Source organism: Engraulis encrasicolus, unplaced genomic scaffold (genome assembly GCF_034702125.1).
Source record: "Engraulis encrasicolus isolate BLACKSEA-1 unplaced genomic scaffold, IST_EnEncr_1.0 scaffold_31_np1212, whole genome shotgun sequence".
Lineage (NCBI taxonomy): Eukaryota > Metazoa > Chordata > Actinopteri > Clupeiformes > Engraulidae > Engraulis > Engraulis encrasicolus.
Genome location: NW_026945610.1, coordinates 1116666 through 1141605, shown reverse-complemented (window position 1 = coordinate 1141605; position 24940 = coordinate 1116666). Strand labels below are relative to the sequence as shown.

General features: G+C 40.0%; 1 protein-coding gene across 1 annotated transcript in view; it reads left to right on the top strand.

Annotated features, from left to right (window-relative positions):
- Positions 1-24940, top strand: part of LOC134443419 (uncharacterized) — a 78883-nt gene that overhangs the window by 19745 nt on the left and 34198 nt on the right. The window contains exons 9-11 of the mRNA XM_063193205.1: positions 1688-1832; positions 5503-5663; positions 11444-11707. Of these exons, the coding sequence (XP_063049275.1) occupies positions 1688-1832; positions 5503-5663; positions 11444-11707 (570 nt within the window). The remainder of the gene's footprint in view (positions 1-1687; positions 1833-5502; positions 5664-11443; positions 11708-24940) is intronic.

The following is a 24940-nucleotide window of genomic DNA, read 5'->3' as shown; positions in this document are numbered from 1 at the left end:
TGTACCGAACGGTACAGTAATATGTTATATGTTTATGTTTTTACTGTCTGCTGCCGCTACAGCAGCAGGAGGACCTGTGTCCGATTGGAGGAGTAGCTTAGTGGAAAAGTGTACTGCTAGCAACCAGCAAGAGCTTGAAGTAGGCTATGGTTCCCTCTCACTAAAATATGCAGTTTGGGAAAACTTGGTAATATGCAATGCGCCAAATAGCTTTCAGACGACATGGAACAGAGGTCAGGAGAGCAAACGAGGTTGGGGTAAATTTCTCACTGTCCAGCGACTACACAGCAATATAAGCAATAAGCAGGGTGCACAGCAATGTCTTGTGCGGGGAAATAGAGGATTGTGCTTTGAGAACTTTTGAAAGTCTTAACAGTCGTCTTAACAGTTTCAAAACACACATGAACTAATTAAAATAGCAACTAGTGACATAAAAAGGTCCACATGTCTGCCGGAGTAGAGAGAGAAGACGTTTGTTTTCCACAAGCTCTGAGAGAAACGCAAGTGGAGTCTAGAGTCGCTATGGAAACCGAGTTTCCGAGTCTGCCTTCTTAAAGCGACAGTACACATTTGATCTAATGACAACCTTTGCTATGAGTTCTACTTCTGTTAACTTCCCTACATAACATTAATCATTTTAAACATTTTGAAAGGTTTTGTTTAACCTACTGTTTATAATGAATTGTAAGAAATGAAACTAAGAATAAACTAAAATCCACTGTAAATAGGGCTAGTGTTTAAAAAATAATTTATCTTATTAATAAAATGCAGGACTTGTTGATATGTAGTGTTGAAAGTAAAAAGTATTTTTTGGAAGTAGTTAGACAGAGTTTTGAGCATTTTGGAAAATGTATAATCCACCCATATTGCCTGATTTGAGGGGGTGCTTTTCAGCCTTATATCAGACATTGTGTGAAAATAATGTGTATAAATCAATAAGAACGGAAAATCTTAAAACAGTATAAAAATAACAAATGTGACTAGTATTTCTATTTGTTTCGATGTGGTACAGCTAATTATGAAATTCCATGGCTGTAAAAGGTCACTTGGTTATCATGAACTCAGCCAGTGGTGAACAGTGTGTCTGCAGACTACTTAAACGTCCATGCACCATTCGTCACAAATTTAAACACACACATCCCCACCCCGTGTTCCTTCCAAGAGTGCTCTGTCCACTCGATAGCATGTTAGCCAGTTGTATGGCCGAATCCAGAACGTTGTCATTTAGCCACGACTCCGTGAAAATGTACATACAGCAGTTTGCCACAGCCTTGTTTCCTGCTAGCCTGAAGCGAATAACTCTGTCTCCCCGGCTTCCTGTTTTGTGAATACTGAGGTAGGGGTGGTCGGCTGGGCTGCACAAGATTCCCAGCTAGAGCTTTTAGAGTAGAAGCATCAATGTCCAAATTCCAAATCTTACTATTTCAGATTTGTAGAAAATCCGGTTGACTATGTGTGTGTTCCGACACACATTGACACGAGACACAGTTTGAGAAAAACATTTTACAAACAAAACCAAACAAAAACACGAAGAGGGGCCGCTGCGTCTGAAGGAGGACCTAACTGTTAAAGCAGAATGAACTGTATGTCTTGTTTGAATTCTGCTATACGCATAGTCATTGTTATTATTATTACAGCAAAAATATATGTAATATTTTTTTTTCATGTCATCCGCTGCTCTGCACAGGGACCATAGCAGGAGCCAGGAACAATTCCCCTCCTGGGGCTTAGTGGTCCCCCAGGGACATATGATTAAGCCCCAGTCTAAATCCACCCATGAGAAGGATGCCGTGGTGGCTGTCCTGAACGAGAACTGGGGCATTTGGCTACAGGTACACACACACACACACACACACACACACACACACACACACACACACACACACACACACACACACACACACACACACACACACACACACACACACACACACACACACACACACACACAGGTACACACACACACAGGCCTGGACTGGGAGACCAAAACAGCCCTGGCATTTTTGGCCTAGACCGGAACCTCATTATCAGTGGAGCACATTCGACTTCTTATTGATGTAGCTCATGTCTTGTAAATGTACTAACATTTGGGCCTTGGGGAAATATTTAAGCAATAATCCCTATTTCAGTTATTAGAAAACACTGGGAAATGTGCTGTGACTTAACGTTCAATTATTTATTTTAAATGAATCTTGCTTTGTGTGGTGGCTAGAGCTGTGATAAAACCCGGTTGATCCGTTTGGAGAGCCGGATCAAGACCTCATCCGGACAGACCAGATGGCTGTCATGCATTGATCCGCCAAAGGCGAGTCAGAGGCATTTTATTAATTTGTCAATAAAATGGCAGTTACAGCTCGGGAAATTATGAAACCGGAATATAAATACCTCTTTAGTTGACTACTACAGCCATTCTCTAATCTCTCTAGCATGTTGTTCAGTCACAAACACTCACTGAGTGAAATGGAACCAAGTCCCGCCTCGTCATTGATCGAGCCCGTTTGATCCGTCCTGCCTGTTGTGGCTCCCCACTCTCAGATTGGTGTGTGCTTATCCGACTCTGTTGAGGTCTACCACATTTCTAAATGTTAACAGTGCTCCACGAATGCTATTACATCTCAGTCTGCAGTCTTGGGGAAATTATAGCCTACAGACATGACTCTACTACTATAACTGTGTTACATTGTAACAGGCTTTAAAGCCACTGCTGTCACTCTCCTCTCCCGAGTCGACGAGTCTCCTGAGATAGTCTGTAGGAGATAAAACACTTCAGAAAGCGCATATAGGAATGAACGGGCAATTGGCTACTCTAATATGGTGCTTGCATAAATCCCACCTGTCCGGAAACAAGAGCCAATTGCTTGCTGAGGTGCGCTGTCATTCATCTCGCCGCCTCAACGCGTAAGCTTTTACGATTGCTCAAACCTAATCGGTATGCCCCTTCTGGTTTTCCGACAAATCGCACCCTGGTCTTACTAATCTGAAATTGCAACCCTGAGGCGTAGCCAAGATGGCCACCGAGTGAAAGGACTTATTCTAAGTGACTTTGATACAGAGTCACTCACAACAGCGGTGTCATCGGCAACTCTGTGACGAAATCCTAACTAAGTTGTTGGTAGCAGCGAATCTCCTATGGATCGGAACAGCGCTTACGTTTCGTTTTTGCCACAACTGTGCAAATCGCAAGGCAACTCGGCAGCGGAAGCGAGTGGTCATCTGCTGCGCGCCTCCTCTCTGTCCCTGCTCAACTAGACTTCTGCCCCCAAGTATTTGAATTTTAGTCTTCTTAACCCTTTTACTGCCCGCAAAATTGAGACAGGTCGCGGTATTGAATTAGGTGGGCTATCACGTCGAATAGAGTGTAAAATCTTGTCCATACTCCTTTCCCCTGGTTGGCAGACATGTGGTTCTTCAATCCTTTCTAAGAATTTCGACCCCTCTTTGTGCATTTTTTTCCGAGTAATTTCCATCTGAAAACCCAGACGCGGAAGTGCGTTGCAAGTCACTATTTCAAAACAAAGGAGGACCGGCGTTGTGAAATTGTGCACATAATTTCAACTAATTCAAGCCCAAATACATTCCAAATGCAATTTGTCTTGGTGGTTTATGTGTAGTGACATTATATTTTCCCACAAGTTGATTGTATATGTGTAGACATTTATAATATTTCTTAGGCAATGCGTCTCCTATTGCTAGCTTAGCCGTGGCTACAGAGAAGAACAGCCAATTTGAATAGGGAGTGAAATAGATCCCCTTCCCAAACACAAAGAAACACGGCGTCAGTTTTACATACATACACAGTTTTACAAACATAAATGATCCTAACCACAACTCAATGGAAAGTTTCGGGATTGAGAGAAGTGGTTTGTTCTTAGACTTCATTAGGCTTCATAGGGGAATTCCCATTTTAAAACACGCAACGCGAAGGCAAAGCCCTGTTCCAAGCGAGCTGAACCCATGTGACTGATTTCATTCACTGAATAAATCTGAAGCAAGTAGGCCTGCCCCCAGACGACAACTTGTCATGATGTTTTGTGTGCAATGCAATTGCGTATTTCGCCCCTCAAGTAATTGCAGCCATTATTATAAGAAAAAAGATGTTGCTGCTGAGATTGCAACAACGGTCAATCGGCTGTTTAGGACCTCCCCTGTCAAACACAGAAACACGGTGTAGACCTAGGAAGCATTATGATCCTGAACACAAACTAATGGACATTTGCGGGGTTGTGAGAATGTGTTTGCTTGGCAATTTGTAAGTGGTTATGGGGGATTTCCTTAGAACATGCGAGAAGCGTTTATTGTCATCCGAACCCACAGGGCGATATGCGTAATTTCGCTGAATAAACCTCTAAATAGCACAGGCAACCACCAAGTAGCCTATCTTGTCATGGATGATCCTATGCATACAGAGGTCACTGTCCCTGCGCCTTATCCAAATAGCCTACAGTAGCCTATATAGGTCACAGGTGTAGTAAAATAGGCTATATAGGCATATATGTGTACTGAATATGTGTGCTTACCCTGTCTGAGAAGGTTTTCACAGACAAAAAAGTCACAGGTAGATACAAACACTTTTGGCACTCCAGGCAACAACCTCCCAGTTATTCCGTTTATTGCTATGTTATTATTTTTGCAATATTAGTTACAATATTTACTATATGTTAGGCTTAAAACTACTTTTTGTACTTGACCATAATGTATGTGCACAACATGACAGTAATGGGATGCCACATATTTCTAAATAAATTCAATAATCTATTGAAAATCTATTGAAAATTATCAATATTTTCCATTACTAATTAAAAATTCAAAATGGCCACCCCATTTGACGACATAATATGCTAATTAGGTATACATATTTACTCCAAAAATAAACTTTGAGTCTTCCTCAACATTTTTGTAATTTACAGTTAGGCTCTATCTGTTACCACTGTCCAGCCACAGCCTGTTGAATATGTGATGCCCAAATCGAGCATTTTCACCAAAATAACATTGGCATTAAAAGGGTTAAATACACACATTACTTATTGCAAAATCAGGAACATGCCGTAATGCTGCCAAAGGCGTCTTCAAGTCTTGGTCGCATGTTTAGTGAGACCCAGATGGGTCGGTTTGCAGCCGGAGTTTCGTTTCTGTGATGATTCAAAAATTAAAGAGACAAAAGAACAGTATCCAGTGTGCGTTGTTCCTGAACTTTACAATATTAACAGTCTTCAAGTGTGTTTGAAGTAAAAATTAAATTCTAAACACATTTTTTTCATTAGGAAAGCGTATGAATTGTATATATCATTCCCGTATGGGTAGTAGAGTAAAGCCATGTTTACTACAGTTAAATGGTTGGAGGGTAGGCCACTTTCACCACCCAAAAAATGCTATCACCACTGTCAGTTCTTAGGTCACCACCGTGAGAAGAAGTTTTGGTTATTTTAATTGAATATGGTACATTTTCCTTAGGAGTTGTTGAATTAATTAAGTAATCATGTGTACATGTCCATGTGGCTGCAGGCGAATTCGTCAGATATCGACCAGCTGAGAGCAGAAAAGCTGGAAGCAAATCTCAGAGATGACCTGGACAAGGCTGGAGAAGACGACCTCAGCCAGACACCTTCCTGCGCCAGCATATACCACTACATCCACTTCGGTAACCTGGCCATGGCGGACAAGAAGTAAGTACACTACAGTGGAGTACAATACAATTGAGTTCAGTAGAGGAGTAGAGTAGTGTAGAGTTGAGTACAGTAGAGTAATGTAATGTAGAGTAGAGTAGAGTAGAGTAGAGTAGAGTAGAGTAGAGTAGAGTTATATAGAGTACAGTAAAGTACAGTAGAGTAGAGTAGAGAAGAGAAGAAAAGAAAAGAAAAGAAAAGAAAAGAAAAGAAAAGAAAAGAAAAGAAAAGAAAAGAAAAGAAAAGAAAAGAAAAGAAAAGAAAAGAAAAGAAAAGAAAAGAAAAGAGAAGAGAAGAGAAGAGAAGAACAGTAGTGTAGAGTAGAGTAATGTTGAGTAGACTAGAGTACAGTAGAGTAGAGTAGAGTAGAGTAGAGTAGAGTAGAGTAGAGTACAATAGAGTAGAGTAAAGTGGTGTAGTAGAGTAGAGTAAAGTGGTGTTGTAGAGCAGTGTTTCCCAACCAGGGGTACGGGTACCACTAGGGGTACACGAACGAGCACACTGCAGGGGGTACGTGGAAAAATTAACAAATGCATGGGGAATAGTCACATTGGGATATAGAGCATGAGTGAGGGGTACTCATGGTATGACAAAAAGGCTTAGGGGGTACACAAGACAAAAAAGGTTGGGAAACACTGTTGTAGAGTGTAGTACAGTAGAGTATGGTATCACAGTTGAGTAGTAGAGTACGGTAGTAGAGTAGTTGAGTAGAGTAGAGTAATGTAGAGTAGTAGATTAGCCCTCTGGAGTCAAAGGCCTTTCAGAGACTGAGGCAGTTTGCAACAGCTTGACATTTTCAAGTATTTCAACTGTAACTCTAAGCATCGATGTAAAAGTGGCCCATATGGTTGTATTCTGAAAAGCCTAACAAAAAGGAATGTCATTAAAGTGAATGTAATACAAACAAGTTTTATTTAAATTGATTGTTAACACAACTGTACAAAAACAAGTTTTATAAGTCTTCAAACACTAAAAGAAAACACACTTATATAACTAGCCAAGACTTAAGAAGTTTGAATCTTGTAAACAAAAGTGTTTGCTACATAAAAGTAAAACGAGCATTTAGAAATGCTTTGTTGCTTCCATACAAAGTGTGAAAAAGTAACAGTTTCCCTAAATAAATGGCATGTAACACATCTGATGCCCCCCTTCACTTTCCATGTGATAATTGTTTGTACGTAATTAACTATTTGAAAACTAGAAGTTCTTATTCGTTCGACTCATTCGTCATCTCCATGGGAGATGCTCATTGGCTATCGACCTACACTTTATCATGTCCTGAAAGGTGGAATTTTCCCGCGGCAGGGTCAGGGCCCGCCTCCGAGGTTATATCACGTAATGCCAAGGGCGCATATCTCTATCCTTGCCACTCTTCGGTTGTGGAACGCTCGAAGAGGTAGCAGCTACAGAACCCAGCGTGGATCCTGTGCTCGACGGGCAATGCCCCATCACTTCGTGGAAGAGTATGGCTTGACGTGCGATGCTACCCATGCCCTACCACCTCTTGAAGGGTACTGCCCTTCTTTCAAGAGGTTGAAGAACATGTGGCTAAGACGTGGGATAAGCCCTACTAGGGTTGCACAGTATACCGGTACAAAAAAAGTACTGCGGTACTAAGGCATTTAAAATGGTACTATAGTGCTTTTGAAAAGTACTGGTATGCAACAATGTGGCAAACGGCAACAGCTGCTGCTTATAAACACTCCAAACTGAACTGTGGGTGAGTGAGTGAGTGAGTGAGTGAGTGAGAGAGTGAGAGAGAGAGAGAGAGAGAGAGAGAGAGAGAGATGCCTCTGATTGGATCAACATGAGTTTCAAATTAACCACTGAAGTGCTGTGGAACAGCAAGTAGTGGCTGTAATATTGAGTTGCTGTTTTGGTTAAAATGTTCCAGCAGTGAAAACAAGCAAATGTGCAAGAAATAATTCACTAACAGTCCATATCACATTTGAATTAAAAGTAACTTACTATGATGTGATGTGTGTTATCCAAATAAATATCCACTCATGTTTTTGTGTCATTTTAACAAAATGATTTGGATGTGATTATTTTAAAAATGCAGCTGTTTCAGTGCAGAGTAGACTATTATGACAGTGTTATATTGAGATTGAGGTGATTTGTACTGGAGTGATTGGATCTGGAAAGATATTTCATTACAGGACATAGAAACGTTGCAATTTTAAAAATGTATTCATTTTTTATTTTTTAGTACCGAAATACATGTTGATACCGGTACCGGTACCAAAATATTGGTATTGTGACAACACTAGGCGTGATCACCGACTCCGGGATTCTGCATGCTGTACATCGCCACCATGGATAAAGGATGGGACAGTATGCCTGCACTGGAATCACGTTTCGTGATGTGATGCAAGCACACATAACATAGGCCTACATCATGAACACTGAGTGTAGACTATCTGACAGCAAACTACAAAGTAAAACAAAAATGTGACTTGTTCTTCAGATAGGGGTGCAAGTTGTAGTGACTTGCCTTGTTGTCCCCGACAGTAGCATTGCAGTTAGCATGCTCTTCTCGAGCAGAGCATGTGAATGAAGCTGAGCGTGGCTCATTTCCCGCTCCACGCTCAGAAGGATGCTCGCTCATTCGCTCTGCCGCTCAAATTTGCATCAGGACGCTCCACTCAAAAACCCCTCTTTCGCTCACCTTAATTTTCTTGCCGCTCCGGCGAAATCGCTCCTCGCTCACTAAAATTTTCAGGAGAAGACATTTTCTGACAATTTTCCTTCATGTAATTATGCCAGGGCCCTGGGACACACACCCTTTGATTTTATGATGTGACTGTAGTAAGGTAGTTAGTTGTCCTTGACTAACTCCTAACGGTTATGTGTGCATTAACGTGAGTATGAATGTATGATCTAAATTTATGCATGTCTGTAGGGAGAGAACACAGCATTTACCTCTTGTTCGAGCCACCACAATCTCCAGGCCCTCTGCGACCAATGCAAGCCCAACACTTATTCTCATGCACTCCTCTTCAGCGTTCAGGGTTCATAGGGGAAACCCCACGTATAGTTCTTAAAAACATAAAGTCCCCCAAAAAAACTAAAAGTCTTCAGGTCTTCAACAAACTGTATGACACCCTCTCTAACTATCCAGTCAGTTCTTAAAAAAACTCTTGGCAGGTGTTTTCTCCAATTGCCTGCTCACGGCCTAGCAGGCCCGGCTAGCACACGAGAGCCACCTCTCCTGAGGTCTCGCTCCGGAAACTCCCCCGTGACCTCTGAACCCCTACCTTTTAGGTAACCAGTTGCGTGTCCCCCGTGTGATGTGGATATGATAGTGGGCTGTACTGTTCTGTGCACCTATTGACCCTTTACATTGTAACACTGTGTGTGCATTATCTTATTTAACTGGCTGTTAAATTATATTGCACTGTTTCCCATCTGTGAGTGTACACCTCGCTCCGTTCATGTTGCCCCACGTTTAGTTAATTAGGGCCCGAGCAGCGAAGTGCAAGGGCCACGCGGTGGCCCTTCGCCCTCTCGGTGCGAAGCACTATTGTTTTCCGAAGGATTATTCTTATTTATTATTCTCCCTTGGTATTTAGCCACGTTGGGCCATTTTTAGGGTACTTCCGGTGCTCGGACACTTACGCCACTTGGTACACAAATCGGAGTTAGCCACCGCTACTCAGGCGCCGAATATTAACCCCTGATGGAACACGGGGACGACACCACACCCCCAAACGTGTTTAGGGGCGGGGCCAACATATACTTTGAGCTAGAGACTCTGGAGTTTTTTTTTTAAATGTGTATCTCACTAAGGCGCATAATAAAGTCCGATACAACGATATGGCCACGCCCAAAAGGAAGTGAGATATTTTGACTTTTTTGGCATTTTTTTCAGACTTTAACCCTGTGAAACCTGAACCATGAAAGCAATAAGAGATAAAATTCTAATTTTTTGGAATTTGCTTCAATATTGGTCCCTTATAAGAAATGTAAAAAAAAAAAATCAAAATTTTGTTAAGGTCACTGAGATATTTAATGCATCATATATGATGCATCAGGCTTTTAATGAATGAAAATTCCAATTTCATGACCATTGAAAAATGACTTTTAATGCATTTACAACTTTTTTAATTTAAAAAAGTTGTCAGACAATTTAATTTGAGGATTATCCTTAAATATTTAGTGAGATCCTTTTAAGCCTATCCTTGTTTTAGCAGGACCATATTTTACATTTCCCACAGCCTGGTTGGGTAATTTTTAAAAATCTATGTAAAAACATAGCTGATCGAATGCTTAACAACCTATTTATGAGTGTAATATAGATCATTATTCATTTTTGATGTGTAATTTGAATATATGGGTCCATTACTACAATTGGACCATTTCTCCATTCACTTCAATGCGAGATCATAATTTCAACATTTTGCATTACATTTTCAGAATTGCAAGTAAAACCTGTTTCTTAAGGCAATATATTTGTCTTGAAGTAAAACAACTTGTGTGTTTTGTTAAACGATCGTCGTGGTATGCTTTGTAAGTTTCCCTATGGAGCAAATGCATTGATGGCTGACTTCCTGCCACCGCCGGATGGTGCTTATATGTTTCATCAGTTTTAGCACGATCTCTCTGCAACACGGTGTAAAAATATAAACTCTTCCTTGATTAATTGCACAAAGCAAGTGTTCAAATTAAAGGATGTAGAGTTATATTTCGGAAATTTGTACACAAACCTTTTGCAATTTGACGATATCTCAGCGTCGGTCAGGGAAACCATTTTGGCATTTTTCGCCGAGCTGTGATAAACTTGTTGACCGCTGCTCTCTTGTGGCGGTTTCCGTGTACTGCAGGACGTTTGGAAATGACACGCAGGATGTTTTTGAGATGGATTTTTTTTTTGTGTCAGCGTGGAGAGGGCTTTGAATTTGATGCATCATATATGATGCATCCGGCGTGATAGGGTTAATGTACTTGTCCTACACCGTACATCGTATTGACTCAATATGGTATATGGTACAGATACAGCTCTTATGAGGAGCTGCATGCATGCTGCAGGTGTTTGAGGGCTTTTATCATTGATTAAATAATGAAGTTAAACATGTATTGCTCTACGAATAGCGAATATGTCACCATCTCTCATTGAACTCCATTGATTTTCATTGTGTTGCTTTCCATGATTACAATGACCCTAAAAATACACCTAAGGCCAAAGTCGATTTTCTGGAGAGGTGAGAGTGATTCAGTGATTAAGTATGACACCCAATCTGCGTATTTGAAGTGTTTTGAAGTGACTTATCTGCTCATTTTCACATTATGTTCGATGGGCGACAAAACTTTTGTCTTGTGAAAATCTACCCTGTCTGTGTTCAATAAAGGGTCAATCTTTCTTTGGTGCATGACATTTATTTTTGTACATACATTTTCATTCGGGAGGGTTGTAGCTTTCATATGAGTGACTTCTGAAGCCAAGTGATTAATTGAAAGTCAGGTTATTAGCTGTTATTCCAAACAGATGGATAGGCGACAACTATTTTGGAGGCGAGTGTATTTATGAAGTGGGTCAAATGCTAAATTGTGTTTTATGTATAGCATGAAGAACAATTCTGTAAGCTATCATTCATGTTCTCATTTTGACAAATAAATGGAAATTAAAATTTTCAGTTATAACTATTCATGCAGTTTTGAAGTGGGTTAAATGGATTCCAAACAGTGCTGTATTTATAAACACAAAGGACAGTAATGGAAGTGGAGGTGGATCTTTTATCGATAAATGTAAGGAGTTATGTACATTCTCCATTCCCATATAGGTGGGATGTGAGCATGCGTCTGTTTGATAAAGCCATGAAGAAAGACGCAGACTGGGCCGCGGTGGCCTTCTATAATCACGCCTACTGCACCATCCAGAAGAAGCCGAGCGATTACATGGACACGGCCCTGAAGGATCTGAAGAAGGCCCAGGCCTCTCTAGCCTACCTCAGCGAGGACACCTTAGTCTGCCTACAGTTCATCAGGATGGCCGCCGTCACCTCTTCCTCGTCCTGCAGTGATCTCGAGAAACAGCTCATGAACAGGTGCAGAACAAACACACACACACACACACACACACACATACACACACACACACACACACACACACACACACACACACACACACCACACACACACACACACACACACACACACACACACACACACACACACACACACACACACACACACACACACACACACACACACACACACACACAGAGAGAGAGAGAGAGAAACATAGCCAGAGATGAACACAATTGGATACTATAAAATACACTCTAACTAGTGTAGTAAAACATGGACCGTATCTCAAATGCCGCACTTGTGCACTTCGGGCACTGTTTTTCAAGGCAAGGCAAGGCAAGTTTATTTATATAGCGCATTTCATACACAGGTGCAACTCAATGTGCTTCACAAAGTTAACAAATGTAAATGAAAGGAAACAGGGAAGAAAGAAGGAAATGAATTAGAGTCAAAAAGCATTTAAAAACATTAAGATAAAACATAAGGTAAAAATAATAATAAAATAAAATAAAATAAAACAAATTAAATAAAAAATAAAAATAATAAGAATAAGTAATTTAAGCTAGGGGAAAGCATCTGAGAACAGCTTTGTCTTGAGTCTAGATTTAAAGCTATCAATAGTGGGTGCATTTTTTATGTCATCTGGAAGCTGGTTCCAAAGCTTTGAAGCATAGAAGCTAAAGGCTGCCTCTCCACACTTTGTTTTGACTTTTGGAATCACCAGCAAATTCTTCTCCGTTGACCTTAGTGACCTAGTTGGTGTATACAGCTGAAACATATCCAGTAGATATGTGGGTCCCATTCCATTTAGTGATTTAAACACAAGTAGCATAGCCTTAAAATCAATTCTGTAGCTTACTGGGAGCCAATGCAGCGATCTTAAAATTGGAGTAATGTGGTCGAACTTCCTTGTCTTTGTAAGAACCCTTGCAGCTGCGTTTTGTACAAGTTGAAGCTGTTTAATGGTTTTATTGGGGAGGCCAGTAAAAAGACTGTTACAGTAATCAACTTTACTAGAAATAAAGGCATGTATTAGCTTCTCCAGATCATGTTTAGACATCAGGCCCCTAAATTTAGAGACGTTTTTTATGTGATAAAATGCAGACTTAGTAATAGCTTTCATGTGACTGTTGAAGTTTAGGTCACTGTCAATGAGGACCCCAAGATTTTTAACTGTTTCCCTTGCTTTCAGTCCCTTCGTTTCAAGGATAGTAGCAATCTTTTGTCTCTCCTCTCTTTTCCCAAATATAATTACTTCAGTTTTATCTGTGTTCAGCTGGAGGAAATTGTGAGACATCCATTTGTTAATTTGGTCCATGCAATGATAGAGTGATTCAAGGGGGGTATAGTCATTTGGGGACATAGATAAGTAGAGCTGGGTATCATCCGCATAGCTATGGTAATTTATGGAGTTATTCTCGATAATGTGTCCCAGTGGCAACATATACAGATTGAACAGTAGTGGTCCCAGAATGGAGCCCTGGGGGACCCCACAATCCAGAGACATTGGTGATGAAGTATGTCTTCCAATGGCGACAAAAAAACTTCTTTGTTGTAAGTACGATTTTAACCAGTCGATCACTATGCCCGTAAAGCCAACCCAGTGTTCCAGTCTATGTAGTAGTATAGAATGATTAACTGTATCGAAAGCAGCACTCAAATCAAGAAGTACCAAGACGGATGATTTGCCAGCATCAGAATTCAATCTTATGTCATTCATAACTTTAATAAGAGCTGTTTCAGTGCTGTGGTAGGCACGGAAACCTCAGTGCCTAGGGCGCTCACGCTGAAAATTTCAGTTGAACCAGCGCACTGAAAGTCCTGCCGCATCCTGCCGCATTCTATAACATTTCTGGGAGTTAAAGGGTTAAAGAAGTGGGTAACACTTTATAATATGAACCCCTTGTTAAGCATAGTAACCATTATTTAAACCTTAGGTAACGCTTAGTAAATCCTCTCATAATCATGTGTTAACCATTATCTCTAGCATAACTCATTATTTAATCAGTAGGTGAAGTCACTTCCTGTGTATGATTGTTAAAGTGTTAGTTCACCTCTTTCTTAATCCTTTGTTAACATATAACTCTTTATTATTCCTCATTTCTTAAGCATGTAAGTTAATAAGGACTCCTTGTTAAGCATGAGTTAAGCATTATTTAAACCTTAGATAGTCCATCCTCTTTCAAACATGTGTTAACCATTATCTCTTCATTATGACTCATTATTTAATCATTAGTAGGTATTATTTGTTAACTCATTGCCTGCCTTTGAAAAAGTCTACCTTCTTTTCGAATTGTGACGCAACGTGCCATTGACGGAATCTACCGTCAATTACGTTTTTTGCAGCTATGCTTTGGTGGACGTCTCCTGTCATATGTAAAAAAAACAAATCAGACCTCTATGCATGTAGGAACCGATCCTGAAGGTGCCACTAGGTGGCAGAAGTGTCCTTTTGGATGAACACAGGGCAAAAGAGGAGCAAATGTGTCCAGAAGAAATCTCATCTCTACCCACAATAATAATAGCCAGTTAGCTTGCTATCGACATGCCCAATCAGAGATGATCTGCAGCTATTTCATTTTGGACATGTGATCAGCCCACACAGTATCAGGATGATGCTCACAAAAGATCATCTAACAAGAAAGTGTAGTATTGTGGTGACTGGTGCGGTTAAATCAGTTCAGTTTGTAACTTGTCTGATTGAAAGTTAGTTATCGCTATCTATCTCAAAATCGCCAGCTAGCTCAAAATCGCTAACAACTAACCCTAAATAATTGAGCCTCAGTTAGCCAACTATTTAAAAAATTATTCTACAGTTACTTGCAGCAGCATGCAGTTAGCGACAGACTAGCTAACATCATTATCCAATCGGCTCGTGTATTTTGAATATGTGATCAGTACCTTATCAGAGGAAAATGCATTGAACAATATCAGACACGATCACATAGCATTAGAAACATGATGACAGTAAGACACTGCCTGCTGTCGCCATGACTGCTCCATCAGGCTGGGTTGCCTCTCACAGACATACCCACACACGCGATACTGGCCCCAATTAAGCATAAAGCTAGAAGAGGGACGATTACATGTTAGAAAGTAATTCCAGCAGGCGCGGAGTGGCCGTTGGGAGATCGGGGACTTGTCCCGGTGGGCCGCGGCCGTGAAATGTAACAATGCAGCCACACTGCGTTCTTAACCGGCCCTTACGTTTTGACATTGTACTTATTGGCACTGACTTCCCACTTTCAACTTCCCTGTATTTCAAAATGGCTGACTAGCCAGTATTTATACCGCATACCAGACGGCAATACCTCACTGACGGTGTCAAACAGTAAATTGGCCACACCCCTTCTCTACTGATAATTTTCATACACCGTAGATCACGGAAGTTTACAAGATCTTAGTAACACAGTTTTGTTTTCAGTATTTGAAGAACCTGTGATATGTATATTGGTTACCAAAGGATGGAAATATTAATAAATTATGATTTATTTTCCGATTTCCACACGACTGTTACAGTTTACAGTCTTTCCAGTCCATTCACTTGCTCTGTGGTTATTGACTTGGGTTACGAACAGACTCCACCAAGTGGTAAGGAAGAGAACTGCGCCTAACAGAAGCAATGGGTTTTGTTTTGATTTTTTAGACCGTCAGTATATCTCCTTATAGTCGAAATAATATTATTATCATACATATATTTATATGTGGTACATTTAGGATGTAGCCTATGTCTGAAGAAATGGAACAAAATAATTACCACACAAGATTCTGATGTGACCAGTGCTGGGTGTGTAGCCTAAGCTGTGGATTAAAGTAGAGTGATTGCAAGAAACAAAGACATTTGCTGCGACGAAGACAGCGTTTTAAGGTAGGCCTACACCGTTTGGTTATACATTTTGTTGACTTATGGTTGTGGTTTGAAGTAGCTATTAGGTTTGGCTTATTTGCTGCATGGTGGGTTTATTGCACAATGTAGACAGACTTTTTGTAAGCTATAGGCTACTATACTATATTTTGTAAGCCTACTCTTCTAAAAATCCCCACACTCAAAACGTTGTGCCCATGCTCATCCTGTCTTCCTTAAACGATATTTCAATTTCAAACTGTCAAAATGACAGTGGAGTGCATATTTGCATGGAACAGTAGCGTGATGTAGCCTAACCTAGTAGGCCTATGAATGCTTTGGACTGTGATGATGGCTCCAGTGGTGTAGTCTACTTTTTGAAGTGGGTATACTGTATATTTGAGCATTTTTTGATGTGTGTATAGTCTACTGTATATATTTGTGCTATTGTAAATAATGGATCAATCAATTTTAAGTGGGTATACTGTAATCCCTGAAATTTTGAAATGGGTGCGTATACCTGCGTTTTACGTAGACTACACCACTGGCTGTGCATTTCATCAAGGTGTAGGCTACAATTCTCCACTTCAGGTTGATATTTTGACAACACTAATTGGGAGGGAAAGTGGAAAACAGCGATCCTAGCGGTTACGTTCCAAACACCAGGGCGACCCTATTGAAACTCCCATAGACGAGTTTTTAAAAAAATCCCAAAAAGATATGACTAGGAACTATAACACCAGACACATTTTTCAGCGTACACAATAGGATGAACTACTACCTGTGAAAATCTTAAGTCATTTTTTGCCCTTTTAAGAAAAATAGAAATTGTGCCAATCTGGTCGGAAACGGACTACAGCTCCCAGCATGCTGTGCTTTGCGCCTCGTTGACAACACAGAGAAACAAATGAACGCGAATGAACGCAAGTTCTTCGCATATCTTCACATTCTTGTAATCCTGTGAGTTCCACATTGTCTTCTTATTAAACATATATACACGCGATCATTTTGGTTTGGTTTTAACTTCTCTAGTAGATATGATGGCTTCTGTGGTGACGAGTAACCACCTCTCTGGCTCATGTTTGGCTATGCTAATTTGGCTATGCTAATTACATGGAGTAAACATGTCACACATGCCAGTCAGTGTAGTTCTGTATTAGCTTTTTAAAGAATATTAAAATCAGTTCAGATCAGTGAAAAACCGAACATTTTACCACCTGATTCGATAAAACGGGCCAACATGCCTATAATATGACTGCCACTACTTCTACTTCGTCGGCAGGGCCGAGATGTAATTTTTCAAAGAAAAAACCCATTCATTTGTTGCAGGGGCTTGGAACGTTGCCAGCAGGGGGCGATGAGATTACTTTCCCTCCCTATGTCCACATGTAGTACGACGGCAGATTTCGTGGCTTTTGTCTTTTTGGTTAGGAAACCATGTTGTTCGCTTTGTTTTTGTTTTTTGTTTTTTTTTTTAAAGAGGGCCGCCAAGGGGAAAATTCTCCCGGTGGGAAAAGGTGGGCCACTCCGCCCCTGGATTCCAGAGTCCACTCTGCACACCAACGCAACGTTCTAGACTTCAAATTACGTTTTCTCAGTTTTTAGGCGAGAAGACAGCATTTTGGCGAGTTCCACTTGTGTTCAATAGCTGATTATGAAAGAATGGAAAGGGGTAGAGACAAACGTTTCCTTTTCCGATGACAGTTGATCTGTGTTTTGATAGGGGTGGTGCTCATAAAGACATAGAACTAATTTTTCTGTAAGTCTCGAAAAGACACCCAAAATACTGAAAAAGCTCCAGCAATCTGGGTTACTCTGTTATGAAAATGACTGGCAGCCAATGAGTTAATGGTTTGTACATGGTGAAGTCACTTCCTGTGTATGATTGTTAACATGTGAGTTAACCTCTTTCTTAACCATTTGTTAGCATATAACTGACTTAATTATTCCTCATTTCTTAAAGGGACACTGTGCAGGAAATGGTCAAAAAAGGTACTGCAACTACTGCTCATTGAAACTGGGCTGCCTATTGCCAAATTTTGTCTTTTCATGATAGTTTACTTAGTAATAAACTAATATTTACTAGTACCAAAGTACAGTCAGTTTTACATGGCTATTTCTGGAAATTCAAAATGGCGGACCATGGAGAAGATCCCCCTTTCCATGTGTGCCAGTCATAATGAACACTTTGAATTTCATAGTGGTGGTAAAAAGGTAACATTAGTGAATGGGTAGCATGGATTCTGTAAATAAACAACTTAAAATCCTGCAGAGTGTCCCTTTAAGCATGTACGTTAAGGACAGGAGTTAAGCCTTATTTAAACCTTAGGTAATGCTTAGTTCATCCTTTTTCAATTATGTGTTAACCATTATCCATTTACTATGATTGTTTGTTAATGGTTTGTACAAAGCGGATTCCAAAAAAGTTGGGACACTTTGTATTTTGGGAATAAAATCAAAATGCTGGCATTTTCAAATCATTCAATATGTTAATAAGGTAGAGCATTATGTACAGACAACAGATCAGTTGTTAAAGTCAAGCAGAATTATTGTTTTGAGGTAATTATGTGATCATTTAAAATTTCACCCTTGCAACAAATCCCAAAAAAGTTGGGACAGGACCAATCAAATGATTTTCATATTGGATAAGACTAAACACAACACAAGGGATGAGTTAAATACTTTGACTGATGGCATAATTTTATTCAAAAATAAGATATTTTGATGAGCGAGACATGATTTCAGCAGCTCAACTGAAAGGTGTGTTCTTCAACTTGTTTACCTTTTTGTTGTGCTTAATATGTGGCATATCCTGACGGCAAGAAAACAATTTTTTGACCTGTTTACTCTTATGATGGAATCACACTGTTGGAACATAGTAGAGATTGAAATTTGCCACCATTATGGGGCAATATCTAAAGGCGGTGCTCCAAAATATAATGCCTTGGTAGTAGTCTGTATGTATCATTCAACATTCACTTTAATGCTCTACATGAGTAAGAAGACCCTAACCAAGTCACCTCTGCACCACCTTACCATCATATATGCTGTATTTCAGACTGACCACTAAATCAAGCTGAAGTATTCATTTTCTATATAACCTGGAGCGTGCATGACTCCATAATTTTCAAAAAGGATTGAATATTTTCCATTCTGTAATCAGAGTACAGTTTCAAATCTAGGTCCATAGAATGAGCTTTCCCGCCTGCAACACTGTTTAATGTCTGCATCATGTGCATTAATCAAGTGTTGTGTTTATGGTGATTTTTTTCCAGAGCTGTCATTGTTGGAGTGCCATAGTTTGCTTATTGACCACGAGTATTCCATGATCTCATAATTCGTGCAATGATTACACAGAACTCTATATTACGGAAATAGGCCTTATATGCCAGCAATTTTGATAATTCAATCTTTCTGTGTAATAGATAAGTAATTAGTCCCTCAAAATCTTCGCTGCTGAGTGCCACAGCCTCTATGTGATGGTATTTTATTTGTGCATTCATGTTGTCAGTCAATATAGTTCCTTTTAAAATATTCTTCCTTGTGTAATTTTTAGAATTATCCAACTATTACAACATGTTTTTGCCATGTCCCAACATTTTTGAGATTTGTTGCCTGGGTTAAATTTTAAATGATCACATAATTACCTCAAAACAATAATTATGACTAAATATGACTTCAACAACTGATATATTGTCTGTACATAATGCTCTACCTTATTACCATATTGAATGTTTTGAAAATGCCAGCATTTTGATTTTATTCACAAAATACAAAGTGTCCCAACTTTTTTGGAATCAGCTTGTATATGGTGAATTCACTTCCTGTGTATGATTGTTAACGTGTTACTTAAAGCAACACTCCGTTTTTTTAGACACAGGACCTCATTTCCGAGTCAGTCAGAGTGTTAGAAGTGTGTCCAGATCGTTTTTTTTAAAATCCCATGCAGTCCTTGTAAAACCGCAGGTCGATGTTGCTAGGCTAGCACAAGTGATCCACTTTTACTAGCATGACCCAAAAAAGCAGTCTTAACAAATTCAATAAGCAATCAAATGACATCAATTATTATGCCAGGCTGTGGATGTGAAGGTTTGTGGTGAACTAGTTTCTCCTAGTCAGCGGAATTTTACCTTGTTCTCGACAGCTGTGATCAGATGTAAACCCACTTCAACAGTGAGACGCCAGCTAGAACTGCAATACTCTACATTACTGCATTTTTAATGTATAGTGGATTATAAACCAACAACGTGGCAACATGGTAAATAAATGTATAAAATTGCGACAATAGAGCCCATACAGAGACGTTCTCATTCTTTTCCTGAAAAAGACCCGGAAAGAACAAAACTAGCTTCTATCTACAGGAGATAGTACACATCAGACGCTACGTAACAGGGTGACCTGCAGTGATCATTTCAGCCCTGACGACTTCATAAAATCAGAATCAGAATCAGAATAGCCGCAAAGAAAAGTCTGAAAACATCTGCGGTGCCATTCACCTTCCCAATCCCTGGTGTGCCACAGCCACTGTGATATCAACAGTCTCCGAAGATCACGTTTGTCCTACAAGCTTACACAGGCATTCTGCTGCTGTCACTGTAGCAGTGTTTACTGATGATGATTTAGCTAACGTTACCTAAAACCTTTGCTGTGCTTTACGTGCTATGGCTGGTGTGCCTTCATTGCTTACAGTTACACTGTTTACATAAACTTACGCGGCAGCTTCGTTCTTCAACTAGGGAACAACTCACAAAATGTTTTGATAACTTACCGCATTGACAACTGGCCATTGGGTCCAGCAGGTCCAGGTATTTTTTCTCGACTGAGAAGAATGTTTCTAGCACTCCACGATTGAGATACAAGTCCTGGTGCTCCGTTATGCACACATCTCGAGATGTGCTGTGCCAGCATCTAGACTACCGGTAGGCCTATATGGAACAATGCAATCTCCATCTCTTGCATCTGTGGGGAAACTAAGTCCCAACTCGGCAGCAAAAACATTCTTCTTCCATCTCCAATGCCTTGCAATTTCGGCACTGACACGACACCAATCCCCTGTTATTCTGTTCCGGCTTTCTGCTACAGTTCCAGTGGCTGCCTCATACAGACGCGCGCTCTCGTTCGGACCTTTTCAAATCCATCTCAACTCTAATGCAGTATATTCCGGCTCATACAGGTATGCTTCTGAATTTGCTCGTCCTCGTCATCAAAAGCGTCGGGTTCTCCGAACATTGCCATTCTTTTTTATGATCAGGGTTCGTCTGATCGTAGTTCTAGCAGACAGCTGCGCTCAAAACAAACTTGACAGTGAGAACCGGTAACATTGGTGTTAGATATCAGTCCGCGACTGCCAAATCAGGAAGTAGGACTACAAATTGCTGCGGGTGAGCAATGTAATTCTAAGGTTGGTTTACTCCCTAAATCTCTCTATCAACGTGGGTATTTGTGTCGATAGCCTGGCGAAGTAATTGACGTGCTTTGAGTCTTGTTAAGACAAGTTTTTTTTTGGGTCATGCTAACAAAAGTGGATCACTTGCGCAGGCTTAGCAACATCGACCTGTGGTTTTACAATGACTGCATGGAATTTCAAAAAAAACGATCTGGACACACTTCTAACACTCTGGTTGACTCAGAAATGAGGTCCTGTGTCAAAAAAAAACGGAGTGTTGCTTTAACCTCTTTATTAACACATTCAGTACCAGCCGTTTTTTGGAATTCAATCGTACGTAAACTCCCAGCCAATTTCATCATTTTATGTCATTTTTTGAACACCCACCGAATATTTTGTCTTCAACCCACAGACACATGTCAGGGCTTGTTTGAAAGCCCAAAGACTCATTTGTTTCTAGTTTGTTCCATTCCGAAGTTATTTCACTTTAAGCGCGCACTGGTTTAGGTAAAAATAGCGATTTAACATAACATTCGAACTGAGATAAAGCCTTTTTTGTCACAGGTACGGTCTGACTCTACGAGTTTAAATTGCGGGTCTAAATGCATTCTCACGCCCAAAGAACAACTCAAGTAGCTTCCAAGTAAACTATTTTGGTGCAAAAATCACCTGGTCAGGCAGTTCAGAGCATCTGAAATGCTAGCTGGCTAATGTCACTTGACTGGCAGTTTTCGTTCTGTAGATAAAAGTAGACGTGCCGAAGTACTCACCCAAAAGAAGGTTACTTCCTGCTGTGTTGCATGCTGTTTTTCATTACAACCTTCCATTTTACACCTATCCTGATGGTAGCAAAACTCCTAATCCTTCCATATGTTTAGGAATAGGCTAGCTAACTAGGCAAGTATGTTTTGATTCTCCAGCCCAGGAAGTAACTGGAGACATGACGTAACGTGATGAGGAAGTGGTTTGACTGGCTATAACAAAACTCAAATACTGTGTGTAATAAAATGCACAGATGATGAAATATCTAGATCCTGACTTTGTAGGAGTTTTGACTTTGTAGGTGTTTTCATGATCTATGTCAGTTCTGTTCGTCACATTATCACGAAAATCACACAGAATGTGCATTAGAATGTGTATATTCAGAATTCCTTTTTTTAAACGTAATTTTACGGTTTGGGAGCCAACGCATGGGAGGCAAAACGTATTTTTATGTGACTTGGTAGTGAATGTGTTAATCATTTGTTAGCATAACAAATCTAATTCTAATTTGCCAAAATGAAATCCCATTGAAAGTCAATGGAATGTTCTGTCTGGCAGTTAGAATTAGATTTGTAACAAAAATAGAAAAACTTGGTATGGAAATCTATGGAGTATAATGAAGAGGGAAGTGTGGGTCACCAGATCAAAGAACAAAAAACTGCTGACAGCTAAGCATCAATGATGTCTGGGCTTTCATAACCCTCATGCAATGCCACTGCCATTGACTTCAATGTTAAACACAGTCAGGTCAGCAGTCTAACCCATGACTGCGGTTTTGAGTAATGAACAAGGCTGAGACTTTTTAAAGCCTCAGGAAGCTTTACCAGTGTTTAGAGTTAATTGGTTAATTCAGATGATTAGGTTAATAGCGAGTTTAGACAACCTTTTCATGATATGCTAATTTTGTGAGATATGAATATTGGGTTTTCATGAGCTGTATGCCAAAATCATCAATATTAACCCTAAAGCGACCGACTGGGGTCATTTATGACCCCGGGCACATATTTTCATACACCATTTCTGCAATTTTCATCAGAAAAACTTGTTCTTCTAGGAGTTTGTCAATACATATGTTGTGCATGTTGTGAATGATGTTTGTGAGATTTGGACCATCTATGTGGGATTTATAATCAAAACACCTCTGGGGTCATTTATGACCCCGAGAGGATCCATGAGATACTCAACATTATAATGTCCATTGTTGTTGTAATTTTCAAACTCTGCTTTTTGTATTTTGTGTCTTGGGGCAGGCCATGGTCAGCAGACCTAAAATATTCATAATATAAACATTTATAGTATTAAAATATAACATATTATATAAATAAATAGGGCACCCCTGCGATAGCCAACGAAGCATATTGTGAGGGCACCCAGGTAGCATTTCCTCTGTTATTGCTCCATATTTGTTGATATCATGGCACAGTGGTCCTAGACACATGATTAGAATATGAAATGGAAGTCATCCTGATGAACAAAGAGGGAGGAAACAAGTCATCAGTGTAGAAATCAATGGCGTTTTTAGAATTTTCCTTATTATATGACTATACAAAGGCTGAAGCATCAGTTGAATCATTTCTTTGCTCTAATACATATGGAAGACACCTTTTCACAGCTACAATGTCCAGAAAAAGTTTCAGAGAAATGTTTAGTGTGCACAAGGTTATATGATTGAGACATGGTTTTGTCTATGTAAATTACCATATTCTCTGATCTTGTGATTTCATGAACCCATAAATGTTGAGTACCTTAAAGTTTTATTGCAGGAATATCATCTATGGGCCTAATGGATATAATTTAGCTTGGTTTCCCAAAGTTTCACTTTGAGCAATTTCCATAATTAGCATAAATATACTGTATTATTACGGTAAGACTACTACAAGTGAATAGGCTAAAAAATTAAAATGATAGCTATCACCATGAAACTTTCTCAGATGATTACTGATGATAAGAGAAGAAAAAAATGTATTGGATGTTTTTTGTATTTTGATGTTTACATATGCAAATGAGGGCATACATCATATTTAGCATATACGTATGTAAGTTTGACTAATTTTTAGCAAAACAATAAAATGTTCAAATTCACATTTTTTTGCTTTAGATGAGGGACAAGTATGTACAAGATGTAAATAAATTTGCATGAACCCCAAAAATAATGTATAGGGTGGTATTTCTATATAAACTCCTTGGGGTCATAAATGACCCCGCTCGGTCAGATTAGTCGCAAAAACAGGCCGGTCGCTTGAGGGTTAAGACAAACCAAGACCTGAAATATTTCAGTTGGTGTGCAATGAATGTAAAACATATGAAAGTTTATTTTTTATCATTACATTATGGGAAAAAATGAACTTTAACACAATATGCTAATTATTTGAGAAGGACCTGTATGTCATTCATTATCAATGGCAAATGTGCTGGATTAGAGATATGGAGGTTGAGAGTTCGAATCCCACTTGAAGCGATGCTGATTTTCAAAATTATATCATATGCAGTGTTCCTTAGCCAAGTTAAAATACCATGTATGTCATTTAGTATCAATGGCAAATGTGCTGAATTGCAGATATGGAGGTTGGGAGTTCGAACCCCAGTCGAAGCCATGTTGATTTTCAAAATTACATCATATGCAGTAGAGGATGACATTTTTCGGGAATTCCCGTGGGACACGTGATTCCTGCGGGATACACGTGAAACAGGAGTCAAACATTTATCCATCTCGTGATTGGGACAGGACAGGAATAATATTCCACGGGAGTGGGCAGGAGCGGGAAGGGTTAAAGATGGCCTCTCAACGTCATTTAATTAATATTGCCGTGTTCCCCATTGTTATTGAATGTGTTATGCGTTGGTCCTGTTTAAAAAAACGTTCTGGTTGCTTTGTTTCAAGACGTTTTTGCAAGCTGGCAAGGTGGCTTGTGGAGAAACGAGAGAGTGTTCCGTGTTTCTCGTGGAAATGCGTCTCTGATTGGCTCACTCCTCCTGCTCTTGAAGAAACGCGTCTCTGATTGGCTCAGTCCTCCAGTTCTTGGGGAGAATGTAATGGGAAACAGAGTCGCCACTTCCCCGGGTGGTACTGCACTATAGGGGCGCCAGCGGAGGCGTGCAGGCTCCATTCAGGGCTGTGCTCTTTCGACAGCGACCCCTAGGCTTGCTGCAGGCACGGAGCAACCAGAGTGAGCTGGCTTTATGTATGAGGCTTTGTGCTGTGTGTGTACCTGAGAGTAGCAACCAGCTGATAGCTAAGCTAAGCTATGTTTCGGGCCA